Genomic DNA, 11,495 nt, shown 5'->3' with positions numbered 1-11,495 from the left:
TATCTATCTATCTATCTATCTATCTATCTATCTATCTATCTATCTATCATGCTTCACTGATTCTTCAGATGTGGAAGTTTCAATCACAGTTAAAACCAGTTAAAACCAGTCCAACATACAGTGCGTGTTCATTGTACAGACAATATGTGTTTCTATATGAAACCACACCTGAGGCTCTTTTGCACGTGCGTTTCATCATGTTTTCCTACTCCACACGTGAAGTTGTTTTTGCCCCCCCCCAGTATTTATCACCCGACCATCTCTCCTCCACAATCGATCTTTGGTAATCTGAGCCCACCGTGCAGCTGAGGCTTAAGTGCACGTAGGGGTGGGTGGGGTGGCAGCAGCGATGGAGTGATAGAGTGGGAGATCTATAATTGATGATGTTTTCTAATGACAGCTGAAAGCTGCAGTGTCTTTGTGAACACGCCCTGATGGATTGTGTGTTTGTTTGGCTGGGACTTCTAGGAGGAGGAGTGTGCAAAACAAAAGCCACGCTCAGAATAAGATGGCTGCTCATGGGTTTGCTGTTCGTTAAAGATAAATGTGTTGCAGTTATCAGCTTTCTATGGTGTCAAAACTCACACCACAGTGAATTTTTGTTCAAACAGCACAGGCCCTTTATGTTTTATTGCATCTTTAATCTGTCAATCAAACTGTTTTATTGTGTCTTGACCACTTTAAGTATCCCTTAAAATGTACTCTTGCACACAAGAACTGCATTGCATATCTGCACATGGCAATGATTTTGTTTTTGTCCCAGAACACAGCAAAGCAAACAGAAACACCGTTGTGGAAATTTGAAGACTGTTTTTTGGCCTTTGCAGTGAAAACGTTGCTGGTTCCCAGCAGCTTCTCTCTGTGTTGCTGTGCAGCAGCGTCTCTGCAGGGTGGATACCACTGCAGACAAAAACAACAGCCCACCTCTGTCTTCCTCCTCCTTCCTCTCTTCTTCTGTGTTTTTCAAAAATCCCTGAAAAGACCTTCACTTGAGATGGGGCCTGGGACGCTGCTGCTTTTTAAATATTTACGAGCCACTTGATAAGGGCAGCTGGGCTCTTGATTGTTGTCCCTTTACTGTCTGCTGGCAGAGAGATGACGAGCTCCCTCCTCAGATCCACATTTTGTCTCCATCCCACACAAATGCACTCTCACTAGGAGGACATGGACGTCCACTGGGCAGCCATTCTCAGAAGCTTTAGCTGCTTTTTGCTAAACCGGAACAAATCTATAGAGAGAAACAAATCGAGGAAAACAAATGTAAACATCAATGTCTATTTATCTTTTTTTTCCCAGTTTATTCCAGCAAATCTTTGACGTTACCTGTGTTTTGTAAAGTTTACGAACATTATTAGCAAAGTTAAGTTAGTATGTGGTAAGCAGACAAGGTAGAAACCCTTCATGACTTTCAAACAGCGATTGACCTTTGACCTCAGATGCAGAAAGGAAACAAACCCTCTTTCAGTGTTTGACTGTCCTTGATATATGCAACAGTTTTCTACCTTCCTGATCAAGCTCTATTTTATTTTCTATGGGTGTGCTGATACTAATATCATTTCCACATGATCAATAAGTGATCAGTTATTCTTTTCTTCAATCTGATCCACAACTATTCTCATTTTCGTCATCAGGGAAGCCATCAACAGGCTGTGTGAAGCTGTGCCGGGAGGAAAGGGGGCCTGGCGGAAAAAGGTTATTTGTAAATGTATAATTTATTAAATTTATTTGTACTTTTATCTCCACCATTGTCAAATTCTCTCTGTGAAACAGCCCCGCCGTTGTGTTCTTGCATCCTTCTAAATGTATTTCTTGTGTGTCTCCTTTCGGATGCAGTCCCCAAACAAAGCTCTGCAGTCAGTCATGGGGAAAAGTAACCTGCGGTTTGCAGGCATGAGCATCGCTGTCAACATTTCTGTAGACGGACTCGGTCTGCTCATCCCAACCACGCGACAGGTCAGATGACTTTATTAACAGGAAGAAAATGAACTGAACATACTGGTGTTTTTATTGTACAGTGGTGACATATGAACCAATAGATGCTTTTCTAAGAATGTTAATTGTTACTTTTGAAGGTTTGGTTTCCTTTTACTTCACTTGACCTTATACAGCTTCTAGGTCATGATTAGTATTAAAATTGAAATGCAGTAAGGTTATTTATTAATATTTAAATGAAAAAATAAAACATGTAGGAAATACTGTGTACCTCTAAAGTGAGCTGCCAAGTGTTGGTAAGTGTAAAACCTTTAGCTAAGTCAAAGAGTAAAGTATTTCACATCCGGTTTTGAGCAATGCTACATTTATGTCGCTTCACACCTGTCTTTAGTCTTTACTTGTCTCTTTCAGGTGATCGCACATCATCCCATGCAGTCCATCTCGTTCGCCTCTGGAGGAGACACAGTGAGTATCTGGACTAGATGTTTATACCACAACATGACAGACATGCCTTATTCTGGTTTCCAACCTTATACGTAACTAAACAAATCAATAGATTTAGTGACAGATATCTAAAATAAGTTTTGCCTAACTGAATTTTCCTGGATTCTGCAGGACACACCTGATTATGTTGCCTATGTGGCCAAGGATCCCATAAATCAGAGAGGTATGCCCTGAACACCTTCCTCCTCACTGCCCAGTTCATGATGAGCTGTAATATTTTGATAGGAATAAAAAATAGAGAAATTCCTGCAAAAATGCAGTGTGAATAGTTATTGCTGAAGAACTTGCTAACAAAAACAGCTGAAATTAACATGCTGAAATGGAAGAACAAGCCAAAGTTAGCAGAATAAAGCAGAAAAAAACAGATATTTGCTGAATTGTGTTTAGCAGAAATGAGCAAAAAGGTTAGGAAATTAGCTACACAAGCTGAAATTATCACCAAAAAAGTTAGCTGAAAAGGCAAAAAGAAACAAACTATCAGTAGGAAGTGAAAAGAGCTGAAATGAGCTCCAAAAATGTGGAATTAGCTGAAAAAGCTAAATTTAGCACAAAAACAGCTAAGCTGAAATAGCAGAAAAGGCTGAAACTAGCAGAAAGAAGTTGAAAGGATCATAACAAGCTGAAATTAGTAGAACAAAGTTATTTAGGCTGAAAGTAGCCGAAATCACCACGAAAATCTTGAATTTATCTAAAAACAGATGAAATGAGCTAAAAATGCTAATTAAAAAAAAGTTAGCTGAAAATGTGGAACAAGCTTAAATTAGCAGAAGTGTAGAGAGAGCACAATGTTGCCCAGTTCGGCTGAAAGAAAAAGAAATGAGCACAAATTGGAAATTATCTGGAAAATGCTGAAATTAACAACAACAACAAAAAAAAAAAAACAGCTGAAAAGTAGCTAAAAAAACAGAAAGAAGCTTAAATTACCAGAAGGCAGTGGAGAGAGCACATTTTTTGCTAAATTAAGCCCAAAAAGTTGAAATGAATGCAAAAAAAATGTGGAATTAGCTGGAATAAAAAACATTAGCATAAAAACAGCAAAAATAGCTGAAATAGCAGAAAAAGTTGAAACTTAAAGAAATAAGCTGCATAGAGCATAACAAGCTGAAATGAACAGAAACAAGTTAAAAGATGCACAAAAGTGTTGTAGGAGCTCAAAACAGCTGAAAAACAGCTGAAATTAGCTGAAAGAAGCTGAAAAAGTTTAAACTTGCACAAGGAAGCTGAAAGATGCTGAACTGGAATAAAATATGAAAGGAGCAGTAAAAGGTTGTAAACTGATCTAAAGATATGAAGGATGTAAAATGAGCTAAATTAATTTTCTATGAGAAAAAAATGGCCGCAACGGCTAAATATTTCAAAAAGCTAAAGTTGCATCAATACCAAACGTCATAGCAGGATTGTTGTGAAAGAGCTGAACGTTTTGATTTATGATTCGATAAAATAGCACAAAAATTGTGGAACGAGAAAGATGCTGAAATTGTACGGAAGATAAATGGATCACAATAGTGTGAATGCTTCATAAACATTCACAAAACGAAGCTCACTTTTACACATTGCTCAAAAGTAAGCAGGTTTCTTGTTGTTTATGTCTGCAATTCTTGTTGGGTGTTTTTCAGCATGCCACATCCTGGAGTGTTCAGATGGTTTAGCCCAGAGCGTCATCAGCACCATTGGACAGGCCTTCGAGCTGCAGTTCAAACAATATCTCCACAGCCCTCCTAAAACCATGGCGTCTGTAGAAAGGTAACACAAAGACTGTTCATCAGTAATCTCAGCTGCTCTGACTCAGTACCCAACTCCCTCTGTCCTCAGTTTTGCTCATGGTCAGATTCTTGTATGTAAGCCTTCGTCTTGTTTCAGTCCTGTTTTTTACTTTAATTTTACAAGTCCACCTGCTCCTTGTGTGAACATTGATTCAGTATTCACACTGTTGCCTTCCCGTTTGGAGCCATGAACGAAAATGTGATGGAAGTTTTAATAATTGCACATTAAAAACACCCAACAGGTCCATCAAAGCTGCACCAAAGAGCCAAAGTTCTTTCAAAAATGAGACGTGAACGCTTGTGTCCTTCTCGTATTTTGAAAACGCAGATTTTCTCACATCACGACCAAACGTTAGGACTTGACTGATGTTCCTGCAGATACAGCAGGAACCGTAGATTCACGAGCGGCTTCGGATGTTATCAGTCCATTAAATGGTCGTTATTAGTTGTTATCATCCCCATAAAGTGGTGAGACTGTCCCACCCACCTCCTAGTAGGTTTAAAGGTACGTTATTATCGCTGATAATAGGCAGCGTTGCACAGGGGTAAACCAGGAAGTGTCTTTTTTTTTTCAGCTTATGCAACCCTTTTCCTAAACCTAACCTTACACCTGACCCAGAGGACCAACCCTAAACTTAACCCCCTTACCCTTGTGCCTAAACCTAACCAAGACCCTAAACCTAACCACGTGAAGCTATTATGAGCGCTAACAAAGGTAAAACGGAGCCTATTATCATGGCTAACAACGTATCTTTAAACCCACTAGGAGGTACAGGAGGGGCCGTCTGACCACTACATATGGGGATGATAACTAATAACGATCATTTAATGGCTGATAACATTCGAAGCGGGTGGAGCGATCAAAACACACTCCTTCCTGTCAGTGGCATCGTATTTATGGTTATTTAATAATCTTAGAGTTTACATTGGGATGACTACATTATTTGCTATTTTAGCATGCCATATAAAACTGATTTCTCAGATATAGATAATTTAAAAAAAAACAAATTCAGACTGTTCTGAAACATATAACCTCGCTTCTTCTCTATCCCATTCTAGGCCTGTCAGGATGGAGGAGCCCATGTGGGGGGAAGAGGAAGACTTTTCTGAGCATGATTACTACAACAGCATCCCAGGGAAGGAGCCCCCTGTCGGGGGAATCGTGGACTCCAGATTCAGGCCCACTGGAGCCTTACTGGGCCACATTCACACCCAACCACAGAGCAAGATGGCACATCAAGTGAGTGTCCTGACATTAGTGCAGTTGATCATGTCCAGCTCTGGATGCTGTTATGATGGTCAGTGATAACCATAAACCTATTCTACATACACAGTGTGCATTTTATACTACAAATGAATATCATCATTCAAGTTTTTTTTGTTTTTTTTTAAGCATATGTTGGAAGAACTCTGTATTTATGCTCGAGTGAGGTTTAGATCTGTTGTCTTTTTTAATTTTCTCTCACCTTTCGATTCCCTAATAAAACCAGAGCTGTCAGCGATGAAACTTTATGGTCTAATGTTTTCTCAGATGTAATAGAAACTGCATCTGGTGGTTATAATTATGATCAAAGTTGGTCACAGAAAGACAGAATCAGAATCTGTCTGAAACACCTGGCTCCTCTCTGATTATCTGTTTTGTTTAGCCTTCTATGTAGTTGAACAAAACTGTAGCATGAACATGGACTCTGTAACTGTCTCATGTCTGCACCACAACGCCACACACAGTTGCATGAAAAGGTTTGGTGTTAGAAACCACCGGCCTCTCCGTGCAGCTTGTTTACAGATGAGGACTCTGTAGAAGGTTGTTGGTTTAAGATGTGTTCTTTGGGTGTGGTTGTGTTTTAGCAGATGGGATCGCCAGCCAAGAGGGAGCAGGCGTCTTACCCACCCGGACAGCTGTGTTATGAGCTTCACTGGGACACGGAGACCACCTGCAGCTCGGGTGAGACATCCTGTGGCACGAAGGGCCGAAAACAGGCTAAAAAAAGGTTTTCTTGAGTCAGAGTGAGCGATTGTTTGTGGCAAAATTACTTTGATTTAGGCCATTTTAATCAACATTAAGAAGTTTTTTTTTTATTATATTTTTTAAAATAATGTTTAAAGTTTCTGTGTTTTCATTTATTTACTGAAACTACTTTTGGTGCCACTTTACAATAAGGCTCCCCTTATAGATGGCTAATAAATAGTTTATAGATATGTTATTAATTCCTCTACAAACACTTTATCAGTGGTGGAGAAAGTACTCAAACACTGTACTTAAGTAAAAGTACAAATAAACAGACAAAAATGTACTCTAGTAAAAGTAGAAGTAGCTTTTAAAATACTTAAAGTATTAAAAGTAAAAGTACTTGCTGAATGTATTACCTAATGTAATGGTCTACATATCTTTAAGTCTGCCTACCATATGTATATTTCCTGTAATACATTAATAGTGTTGAGTCATTTTAATGAACAATGCTGCAGATAATACATGTTTTTATTGTGACACAGTTCACACTTGGACCTGTGATTCTGTGCGTCAGAATTTCATGGATGACCTGCAGAGTTAAATGCCATTAATCAAAATAAGAGAGGAATGATTTAACCTTTGAAAGTTTTTATTAAACACAAATCAAAACCCATGTGTCATTTTAACGGCAGTAAACACATTTAAGTAAAAGTTGTCTGCCTGAACAAAAGGGGCATTAGACACAACTAACAAAGGAACAGGCTTTGATTATTTCAACTCCAGTTTGTCATCAACTCTAGTTAAAATACTGTCTATTCAACCTTGTAATGGGTCAATACTGAACAATATTTTAACTTCCTGACACCATTTTTAAAACTTGGACATGAGTGTCGAGACATTTGGAGACATCTCTTGTCTCCTAACATCCCATGAACTGACACATTTTAATATTGCAGCAAGAATTTCTTGTTCAAGTTCAGAAGAAGTTGGTTTTCAAAGATTTTTGAGTCCAGTCTGGTTCTTTTGGGAGAGAGAATCTGTCCTGTTGTACTGAACAGTCTTTAAATAAGGCCATGGGTGGAGCATATCTTCTGGGTGACTCTCTTGTGGTGGAATATATTTTGGGTGTGTTAGTGGTGCAGCAGGTGCACCCAGCTCAGTGACATAAATACTACAATATATGTCATTGGCCCAGTTCTTCTTGAAGGTGGGCCTAACATTACCTGCACACTTTGCAGTGATTCAATGGACCAACTCTCCTCTCACCATTGGTTACTTTCAAAGTAACAAATAAATCAAAAAGCCACAACATGAATGTAACTTGTAATGCAACACATTATAGAAATGTAGTGTAGTAGAAAGTACAGATACTTGATGTAAAATGTAGTCAAGTAAAAGTATAAAGTACCCACATTTAACTCTACTTAAGTAAAGTACAGATACACGAAAAATGTACTTAAGTACAGTAACGAAGTATTTGTACTTAGTTACATCCCACCACTGCACTTTATAAATCATTAATAACTGCTTATTATGTGTTAATAAAGGGTGACAGAGAGACCAAACTGACCAGTTTGTTGCCAAATAGTGAGACAAGTCTCTTCAGCTATATATTTCATCTAGAGTTGTTACATTAAACATTTCAGACTAAGTTACTACTTTGTAGCACAATAATCATCTGTAAACCCATTTCTTTAGCATATAATATTGTACTTATCCTAAAATAATATGTTTACAAAAGGTTATTGTGCTTACAAATTAGTAACTTAGTCTGAAATGTTTATAGATGAAATATATAGATGAACAGATCTGGCTCACTATTTGGCAAGAAACTGGTCAGTTTTTTCTCTGTCACCCTTAATTAATGCAGAATAAGCAGTTATTAATGATTTATAAAGTGTTTATAGAGGAATGAACAACTTATCTTATAAACTATTTATTAGCAATCTATAAAGGGAGCCTTGTTGTAAAGTGGTACCCAACTTTTTATTAGCTATTTGGTGTATTTCTGTGGAATTCAGATGTTTTTGAGTTTATTTGTTCGGTTTAATCAACTATGGAGCTCGGCTGCTGTTTTCTACGTCATTGTGTGAAAAAGTGTGGTAATCGCTGCTTTGTGTCCTGAAGATGGTTTATTTTCCAACAAACTCAGAGACAGTTTAGATTCTTCTCTTCAGATTACATTAAGATTAGAAGATCTGGGATTTACACGCAAAATGTCCTGTTTCTATTTTTTTTACCTTTATGTTACCAGTAAAGAAATCCATTGATATTATTCATCTCTTTTACAAGGATATCCTGGGCAATGTGCACGGTGCAAACAAGCCATTAAAAATACAGCAACAGTCTTAATAACAGTAATGTTAAAACAGTTACAACAAAACATTGGGTAATACAACATAAAATACAATGCAAGTTTAAAAAACATCGCAATTTAAGACACTTACACATTACAGGTGCAAGTTGTGGCTAAAACCTCTGACAGTTTTTAAATGATGAATGATGAGAAGAATGCAAAAAGTATGCTTAAGATATTAATAATCTGAAGAAGTTTTCTGCACCTTTGCTCAAAAAATTTATTATATAAAAATGGTTTTATAACTATTTCAAATGTAATGAGAATATTTCTGCTGATTTGAAACAACTTCAAATGTCAAATTGTTATTTTTTTTATTGAACAGATTGTTAGGTGGCATACTTATGTCAACAATAAGTTGTAATGATAATAATAATAATAATAATAAGCAATAAGTATGATCTATCATTGCATCATTAGCACAGGTTAGGCTTAGCAGCAGTACACAATCTGGTACACTCTGTGATAAATGTGAAGGTTTTAAATAGTAAAATCAACCACTGGAGAGAGGACAAAGTACAATATATTCAAAGTTTAGAGTTCAGGAAGAGAAATTAAGCCAGCTGTCAGTGAGAAATGTCTTTGTTCTGACATCAGATGGGTACCTGTGTGCTGACGGTCAGCCGTCGGGCACCAAGGACTACGAGGAGCACCAATACGTAAACACCCAGAGCCTGGAGAACCTGGAGTCACTCACACAGAGCGCAGGACACAAAGGGGCCAAGGCCCACGACAGTCCAAAGAAAGACCTCTTCGACATGAGTGAGTACTCTGACAAGTACAGTGGGACTTACTTATCTTTGAATAGAAAAACCACAGCAGGATGAATAAATCTCTGTTGTGATACCCCCCTTGTGCCTGCAGGACCTTTTGAGGACGCCCTGAAGCTTCACGAGGCCTGTGGTGGAGCAGTTGGCTCCAGGACACCAGGAGGTTCTGCTTCTCAAGCTGCAGCGGGAGCTGCTCGAAACTTGGAGGAGCAGTGGCCCAGTCCACCGAGGCGCAGGGCCCCCGTGGCCCCCAACGAGGAGCAGCTGCGCAGAGAGCCGTGGTACCACAGCCGCATGAGCCGAAGAGACGCAGAGAAGATTCTGGTCCGAGATGGGGATTTTCTTGTGCGCGAGAGCACCACCAACCCTGGGCAGTATGTGCTGACAGGCATGCACTGCGGCCTGCCCAAACACCTGCTGTTAGTGGACCCCGAGGGCGTGGTGAGTCTGACGGCTACTGAAACATCTGATGCAGTTCACTGCTTATCATGAGTGGACTCAAATCCCTTCTTCTCTCTGCAAAGGTCCGGACCAAAGACATGTTGTTTGAGAGTATAGGCCACCTGATATCATACCACCTTAAGAACCAGCTGCCAATCGTGGCAGCAGAGAGTGAGCTCCACCTTAAACAGATTGTAAGGAGGAAACAGTGAGACAACTGGCTTGGTTGAGATGGTAAGTTAGGACTTAAGTAGATTTGCTCAAATATAAGCAATCTTCTGCTGTTTACCTCATTTTTTTATATAGATATTTATAATGTTTGCAAAATTGCTTGTAGGTACACACATGTGCCACATATGATGCTATTATATAATAAATGTGTCATCTGTTTCTCTTCAACATGTCTGAGAGCTGGCTTCTTCTGTATCCAAGGAGGTATTCTACCTAAAAAAACACATTCATCTTGAAGGAAGTGATGCTTTCATCATGACTTAGCTCTCAGGAATAAAGATCATTTCTTGGATTCTTTTTGTTTTTGGCTTCAGGACTAAATCAGAAGTGTCATTCTCTCATAAACTCCACCCACCTGTAGACATTAAGCTAACCAGGATTCACAGTTCGACTCACGCCAGAGCTGCAAAAAGAAAACGGTCAAATCTCCAGCTGACAGTTGTTTGGAGAGGACCCAGCCTCAGGAAACTCCAAACTGAGTTTGGAGGCAGAGTGAAGAAGAAAAAGACGTTCAGCAGAGGCTGTAATCATGAAGCGCTTCCAGTAATTTGCGGACGAACTTTCTGCCAACAGTGAAAATCCCCTGGATAAACAAAAACTGACTGATGAAAAAAAGAGATGTCAGAAAATAGTTTTGAAAATGCAACAAGTGACTTATTCTGTGACTGTCAGAAACAAATGAAGTGTTTTACCTTTTGGACTATAAAGACTCACCCGTCTGCACCATCTGACAAGGCACAAACAAGAAACATGGTTCAGTGTCAGACATACAAGATGCACATTCCTTATTACATTTCATATATATATATATATATACATACATGTGTGTATATATATGTATGTATATATGCATATATATATATTTAAATACAGTATATATATATTCATATATACTGCATATATATATAAAAATACAGTATATATTTATATATACTACATATATATGTGTGTGTGTGTGTATATATATTTGTACGTACAGTATATATGTATGTATATATGCATATATATATATATATATTTAAATACAGTATATATATTCATATATACTGCATATATATATATATATATATATATATATATATACAGTATATATTTATATATACTACATATATATGTGTGTGTGTATATATATATATATATATATATATATACATACAATATATATATATATGTATACAGTATATATATATATATATATATAGATCTATCTATATATATCTATATTTATATATATATGTATGTATATAACATTCACACATATATTTTTATCTAAATCCTCCAGTGTACGTTTGTTTGTTTCACCATGATTATTGTTTGATGAAGGAGGCACATGCTGTTTTATCGTGTGATATTACTGATCAGATTTATTGTCAATCCTGAGTTAAATGTGAACTCATCTGCATTCAAACTCATTATATCCACATTTTCTTCACAGCTCATACGCGTACTTCAGTGCCTTAATAAGTACTCTGATAGGCTTTTGTCTCAGAGTGTATGTGTGTATATATATATATATATATATATATATATATATATATATATATATA

At 37.7% G+C, this 11,495-nt stretch overlaps 1 protein-coding gene across 1 annotated transcript in view; it reads left to right on the top strand.

The window, feature by feature from the left end:
• shc2 (SHC (Src homology 2 domain containing) transforming protein 2) overlaps positions 1-9,929 on the top strand; it is a 17,596-nt gene extending 7,667 nt beyond the window's left edge. The window contains exons 3-12 of the mRNA XM_037674684.1: positions 1,632-1,692; positions 1,834-1,953; positions 2,344-2,397; positions 2,548-2,599; positions 4,053-4,179; positions 5,259-5,439; positions 6,051-6,144; positions 9,104-9,268; positions 9,371-9,717; positions 9,801-9,929. Of these exons, the coding sequence (XP_037530612.1) occupies positions 1,632-1,692; positions 1,834-1,953; positions 2,344-2,397; positions 2,548-2,599; positions 4,053-4,179; positions 5,259-5,439; positions 6,051-6,144; positions 9,104-9,268; positions 9,371-9,717; positions 9,801-9,929 (1,330 nt within the window). The remainder of the gene's footprint in view (positions 1-1,631; positions 1,693-1,833; positions 1,954-2,343; positions 2,398-2,547; positions 2,600-4,052; positions 4,180-5,258; positions 5,440-6,050; positions 6,145-9,103; positions 9,269-9,370; positions 9,718-9,800) is intronic.
• Positions 9,930-11,495: the final 1,566 nt, after the last annotated feature.

The sequence above is a fragment of the Nematolebias whitei genome, chromosome 3 (genome assembly GCF_014905685.2).
Source record: "Nematolebias whitei isolate Nwh7 chromosome 3, NemWhi1, whole genome shotgun sequence".
NCBI classification, from domain to species: Eukaryota; Metazoa; Chordata; class Actinopteri; order Cyprinodontiformes; family Rivulidae; genus Nematolebias; species Nematolebias whitei.
The sequence above is the reverse complement of the archived record's forward strand: the minus strand, read 5'-3'. Positions and strand labels throughout refer to the sequence as shown.